The 6,767-nt window shown below is 51.5% G+C and overlaps 1 protein-coding gene across 1 annotated transcript; it reads left to right on the top strand.

The window, feature by feature from the left end:
* Nucleotides 1–376: 376 nt before the first annotated feature.
* On the top strand, nucleotides 377–3,936 carry FOXD1 (forkhead box D1). The gene is made up of 2 exons (XM_054486928.1): nucleotides 377–1,820; nucleotides 3,581–3,936. The coding sequence occupies exon 1, from the start codon at nucleotides 380–382 to the stop codon at nucleotides 1,787–1,789; it is 1,410 nt and encodes a 469-aa protein (XP_054342903.1). The 5' UTR covers nucleotides 377–379; the 3' UTR covers nucleotides 1,790–1,820; nucleotides 3,581–3,936.
* Nucleotides 3,937–6,767: the final 2,831 nt, after the last annotated feature.

Below are 6,767 nucleotides of genomic sequence, written 5' to 3'. Positions count from 1 at the left end.
ACTCTCACCCGTCCCGCACGTTCCTGGGCTCCTGGCGTTCTGATTCGCCCGCCCGGGCCCCGCCACCCCCTCCTCAACCGACGGGGCAAAAGCTGCTCCGAGAGGAGAAGGTCAAGTCCTCCGCCCGGGCCGGGCGCGAGCGGAGGCCAGGGACCGCAGCATCCGCGCGGCTACCGCGGCGGCGCAGGAGTTACAAAGTCGGCGCGCGAGACTCCGTCGCCACCCGGCAGCCCCGGCGCAGCTCCGGCAGCCGCAGTCGCAGCGCCCCCAGCGTGGCGCCCCCCGGCCGGGCCTGCCGCCCGGGACCCAGGCTGGGGCGCACAGGGAGCCCGGAGCCCGGCGCCCCCATGCGCCGCCCCGCCGCCGCCGCGCCACAGCTATGACCCTGAGCACTGAGATGTCCGATGCCTCTGGCCTCGCCGAGGAAACAGACATCGACGTGGTGGGGGAGGGCGAGGACGAAGAAGACGAGGAAGAGGAGGACGACGACGAGGGCGGCGGTGGCGGGCCCCGGCTGGCTGTCCCCGCGCAGCGGCGGCGGCGGCGCTCGTACGCCGGGGAGGACGAGCTGGAGGACCTGGAGGAGGAGGAGGACGACGATGACATCCTGCTGGCCCCGCCTGCTGGGGGCTCCCCGGCGCCCCCGGGCCCGGCCCCGGCGTCTGGGGCAGGAGCCGGTGGGGGCGGCGGCGGCGGCGGCGCGGGCGGCGGCGGCAGCGGCGGCGGCGGGAGCGCGGGTAGCGGCGCCAAGAACCCGCTGGTGAAGCCGCCCTACTCGTATATCGCGCTCATCACTATGGCCATCCTGCAGAGCCCCAAGAAGCGGCTGACGCTAAGCGAGATCTGTGAGTTCATCAGCGGCCGCTTCCCCTACTACCGGGAGAAGTTCCCCGCCTGGCAGAACAGCATCCGCCACAACCTCTCGCTCAACGACTGCTTCGTCAAGATCCCCCGCGAGCCCGGCAACCCGGGCAAGGGCAACTACTGGACGCTGGACCCGGAGTCTGCCGACATGTTCGACAACGGCAGCTTCCTGCGCCGGAGGAAGCGCTTCAAGCGGCAGCCGCTGCTCCCACCCAACGCCGCGACCGCCGAGTCTCTGCTGCTGCGCGGCGCGGGAACCGCAGGGGGCGCGGGCGACCCGGCAGCAGCTGCCGCGCTCTTCCCGCCCGCGCCCCCGCCGCCCCCGCATGCCTACGGCTACGGCCCCTACGGCTGCGGCTACGGCCTGCAGCTGCCGCCCTACGCGCCGCCCTCGGCCCTCTTCGCCGCCGCAGCGGCAGCCGCCGCCGCCGCCGCCTTCCACCCGCACTCGCCCCCGCCCCCCCCGCCACCGCACGGCGCGGCCGCCGAGCTGGCCCGGACAGCCTTCGGCTACCGGCCGCACCCGCTCGGCGCCGCCCTGCCCGGCCCCCTGCCGGCCTCCGCGGCCAAGGCGGGCGGCCCAGGCGCCTCAGCGCTGGCGCGCTCGCCCTTCTCCATCGAGAGCATCATCGGGGGCAGCTTGGGCCCGGCCGCCGCTGCCGCCGCCGCCGCGCAGGCCGCCGCCGCCGCTCAGGCCTCGCCCTCGCCCTCGCCGGTGGCGGCGCCGCCCGCTCCCGGATCCAGCGGAGGAGGCTGCGCGGCGCAGGCGGCCGTGGGCCCGGCGGCCGCGCTCACCCGATCCCTCGTGGCCGCCGCGGCCGCCGCCGCTTCCTCAGTCTCCTCGTCCGCCGCACTAGGGACTCTGCACCAAGGGACTGCCCTGTCCAGTGTCGAGAACTTTACTGCTAGGATTTCCAATTGTTAATAACGCTGTGTTAGCGCGCTCGAGGAAGAAGGTAGGAATCCCGGCTCCTTTTCTCGTCTTGGTGGTTCGGTGTTTTGTTTGCTCTTCCAGGCGCGGCCCCTCTCGACCTCGCGCGCCCATTTTCGCCGCTGCGAATTCTCGGACGAAACTGTCAACAGCCCGGGCGCGCTTTTTGGCTCTGCGGGTCCCTCTATTTATGCAAAGCCGACCTATGCTACAGCCCCCCACCCCCGACCTGGGGTAGGGAGGGAGAGGGTGCCGGGGAAGGGAGTCCGCCCTGTCCCGGCACTAGAGGCTCTCTTGACGTTTGGCAGATGAAAAACAACTAAGCCTTTTTGAGGTGTAGAGATTCTCAGGTCCAGGCGTTAAAAAATAATGTTCAAAAGAATAATACAAAAATAGTAAAGGTCTTGAAGAATGCCAGCGAAGCAATTCTTTTTTATTTGAGGACACTTGTCTGGTGTACTTTTTCATGAAAAGGAAAAAAATGGTTAACATGTTTACACAAGAAAAAAAGTCAAAATTATCATTTATTTCAACCTGTGTTTTGTATCATAACAGACGTTCGGAATTTTTTTGTACTTACTGCGTATTCTTTACAAGGAGTATTGTAAATTTTACTGGCAATTATTATTGTACTATTCTAAATGTAAGATTTTTACACTTTTTCAGAAATAAAAATGCTTAATTTTCAAAGAAAATTCACCCAAATGATTGGCTTCAGTTGTCCCCTTCTTAGTTTTTCTTTTCTACTGAAAAATAGTTTCTATGTGGGGTAAGTACGAACTCAATATAGAACAGACAAATATTTTCAGAGAGAATTTAACAACAGCATCATGCCATGATTTTTCATTTGAACTTACTAAGTGAAAACCATGGTAGGAGATCAGAAATTATTTTTAAATGACTACAAATAAAATGTTACTTTGGTATACATTTTCAGATCTGACTTTATGCCATTTTAAAGCGCATTGAAGTTTGTTAAAATTAAAGCCACAGGTACCCAAAGATAATTTTATAGGAACTTTGCATTTCATTTTTGAGCTTCCTTCCTCATTTAATTTCCACTCAGTTCACGACAATATTATATCTGCAGAAACTCTCAACATAATATGTTGTAATGGAAGTGAAACAAAGAGGCAGTCTAGTTTTAAAATTCTAATAGGAAAAATTAGTAGAGATCATAATCAGTTAAGGAGCTTTAAAGCCGTGAATAAGGACATATTTGCTTATATGAAATAAATCATATTTAAAAGTACCAGTATTTACAGCTACTACGTTGCAGATGGAAGGAATGCGAGTAATTGTATAAAGAGGTTTTTCTCTTAAAAGGCCAATTTATTGAAATTCTGGCTTAAATGAATAATTTAGGGTATTTAAGATAAACCTTCAACTTTGGGATGCTTTGAAGAATAAAAAATGAAAATGTATCAGGTGTTCATTGAACTAATTTATTGAATTTAGGTGATTTAGGTTTATCTTTTTCAATTTTTAATGTCTTTTAATTATTACATGAAATTTCTAGTTCTTTGAAAAAAAGTGAGACACTAGTTTTGGTTACTACAATGTTGTGCGCTCCAAATAAAACCTAGGCATATGTAAAACATAATTTAAATGTCTAACATTAGTGTTTGCAGCAGAGATTAAATCTGTTTATTCAATTTCTTTAAAATGTCTGGACAGGTATATATCTGAAGATTCGCAGATTTAACTTACCAAGTTAATGAAATCTGCATTATAGGGTCAATATGTTGCAATGATACTCATTCATGACTCCCTGTCTCTTTTTAGGGAGAAAACGGACTCTCACGGGCTCAAATGAAGTTCTTCCCCGTCCCCCCAACCCTTGTTAAATGTTTGAAGGAGGTTAAACCCTCTCACTCTCAAACTTAGCACTAAATCTATAGATACAAATTGAAATACTGTTAGACCAAAGTCTTATATACAAAAGTTACTTTTACTCTAGCCCGGCTAAGAGAGAGGAGTCATTGAACCCGAGAACGTCCGGACTCCACGCGCCGCCCCGGGTGGAGAGGGGTTGGCAGGCGGAATCCAAACGGCACAGACACTGCTGGCGCGCCTGGTAGCCTTCTGTAACGCACGCATCTGAAATTTAGATCTGAAAATAATTACGAGGAGAGACAGCCAAGAACAAAACCGTGTGTATTTTTAATTTTTGCGCGATGCGTGGATGTCCTGAAATCGGGGAATTCTGGTTAATCTTGTCTCTCGTTCATATTCCCACGTCTTCAAAAGTGCCAGGACCGGTCCCACCTCCAGGGGTGTCAGTGCATTTAAGAGAATGGCAAGAAGGCATAGGGCGATCCAGGCCTCTCTCCGGGTCCCGGGGTTGGGATCCCGCTTCATGGAGACCGCAAGCCTGTTTTTAAACAGGTGGAGAGCAGCGTGAGCCCAGAGCTAAAGGAACGCGTAAACCCAAGCCGCCTCGATTCCGAGTTTTGCGTCCTGCCGCTCAGCTCCCCACCCTCTGCGTTTGGGGTTCCGTTCTTGGCCTTGCAGACCCTGCGGGCCTGCTCCTGGGAGGATGAGACTGGGGGAAGCAGGGCCGCGGGGCGGGTGAGGTATGAGCTGCGAGAGGTGTGGGCCGCGGGGCAGGCGAGGGACGAGTGGGCCGTGGACCCTGGATGGGCGAGCCAGGAGCGCGGGGCGCGCCCCGTCAGGCCGTGCAGGCGAGCAGGTGCTGGAACAAAGGCCGCGGGGCCGCCAGGCTACCGCGGCCTTTGATGGGCAAGGACGTCTCCTCCTGGGGCTCCTCATTCGCATGCAAATCCAGCGCTGGTCCCCTTTTCTTTGTAGGCAAACAGAAGGATGTTTGTGTGTTTGTAGGAACGAAGCCTGCTTGAACAAGCCTTCCTCAATAGGCTGGGTCTCGAAAAATAAACCAGTTGGACAAACATTGGCCACCAGCTCTCCTCCTCCCAACTACAAAGTGTGGATTTGCTACAACTCATTAACCCGACGCTTTTCTCCCCTTCTCCTTGTTTCTCTGCTCATCAAACGCCCCCGTAGAGCCTCGAGACAAATGACCGAAGCTCAGTTGGGAGGGAATTGCAGTTAATAGGGAGAGGGATATATTGGGGCTAATGGTTCAGGCAGCTCCCGGAGAAGGACCACACAAAAAGGAGCCTCTCCATTCAGGGCTCTGTTGTGCGCGGAGATTTAATCTGCAGCTAGATTTAGCCAAATGTTATCTATTGCGGGGGTAATGAAGCCCTTATGGGTTGAATTGCTCCTTGTACCACACATGGTGTCATGACCTTAGATCGTTCCTTGGTTGATTTCTCTTTTCTCTATTGGGTAATTATTTTATTTCTTTAAAATAAGAAGCTAGTGCATCTTCTCAACAACGTGTTTCCTGTTCATCCTATTCCATGCATTTATTTAAGGGCCACTTCCCTTCCCCTTAAAAAAAGAAAAAAAGGAACTGGAGAGATGAAGGAAAAAAACTGTGAAGACGCTTCTTATTTTTCACTCCCTGAAGCATCTGTATGTTTACATATCTCAACTTGTCTGGCCCCTACTTGGCAGCTCTTTCTTGGCCAAACTTTCTGTTGATGGAACTGGAATTCTGGATATATTTATTATCAAAATTCTTGCAGTGAATGTAGTAAGCATCCATCTCAGGAAAAGGCTTTTCTGCCCTTCACAGTTTTTTCTTTTTTATAAACCTACCATTTCTTCCTGTAGCCTGTCCACTGAGAGAGTTGGGGGAGGTGGTTATTCTGATGGAAGGTGATTATTTTGATGGAATACCAGCCTGTGTCATTTATTAAAGGCCGTCTGAGGCCAGTGGTTGAGGCTATGCCTGTTGTGTTTTTCTCTCTCTAGCCCCAGTGGCTCTGATTTCCTTGTTTGATTGAGGACCAAGCTTGGAGTGGCTAACGGTGTTATTACAACTGCTATTGATGGGTAGGGATCTGATCTTACTACCCAAAGCCAGGAATCAAGGACTCTAGTTATAATTTTAAAATTCTCTGCTGGCTACACATTCTGCTCACACCTATTTTTATTACTGATTGAGAAAAGACATTTTGGGGGCAATTTAAAGGTCACATCAGCATAAACCCAATCCAAATCAGAAATCTGCCCAGGAACTGCCCTAGTCTCTCAGGGCTCTTCCAGCGGGGAAACCATGCATCTAATTGGAATGCCAGGGGTCCATCACCCCCTTTAGAACTAAACCAGATGAGGACAGGCCTGGGGAGCAGAGGACAAGTGAAGTGGGCCTAGAATTGTCTGCATTCATTCTTGTCTCTGCCGGTTTCCTGGTGGTGCAGCTGGGTCACACATATACATACACAGGCATGCATGCTCATTGCCCATCAGCTGCCACTTGCCTCCTCTATGATTTTGTAATTAGACATATGCTTTTTGTTGGTAAATGTGTTTGATGTCATGGCCAGTGAAACGTGGTGTGTTTATAGGGCAACGAATGTAAATGTGTAAATATGTTTAGTGTAAAATCTGGCCCTTCGACTTTAGCAATAAATACCCTGCCAACTTGGATACAATTACATTTGACAGAAAGATGGAGAATCTGATCATGACCAGCTGCTCAGGGCTCTTTGGGGCTTATACTTTCCCAACTGAATTCACTTTTCAGATAATTTCTTTGCATGTCGCATCTCTCTAATCACATCTTTCTCCTGATGTGAACAAGCTTGGGCTTCTTTCTTGTTAGTGTTGACCCCTCTGGCATGTAGGAAACTTCCTGGTTCATTCCTCCAGCTTCTTTCCTCTAGGAAAATACTAGTCAGTAAGATGCAAAGCACACACAGAAAAAACAACTGATGATTCTCATAGATCTCCTTTGATTCCCAAGACTCTATATAGGGTGGCTAGGAGTAGAAACGAAGATAACAGGGATGAGCTTCTGATTACTTACATTTAGAGTTTTTCTTATCGTTATTATCATGAGCGTACCACCTTGAAAAAACTATTTTGTGCTACTCTGACT

The sequence above is a fragment of the Pongo pygmaeus genome, chromosome 4 (assembly GCF_028885625.2).
Source record: "Pongo pygmaeus isolate AG05252 chromosome 4, NHGRI_mPonPyg2-v2.0_pri, whole genome shotgun sequence".
NCBI classification, from domain to species: domain Eukaryota; kingdom Metazoa; phylum Chordata; class Mammalia; order Primates; family Hominidae; genus Pongo; species Pongo pygmaeus.
This window is presented reverse-complemented; position numbering and strand designations above follow the sequence as displayed.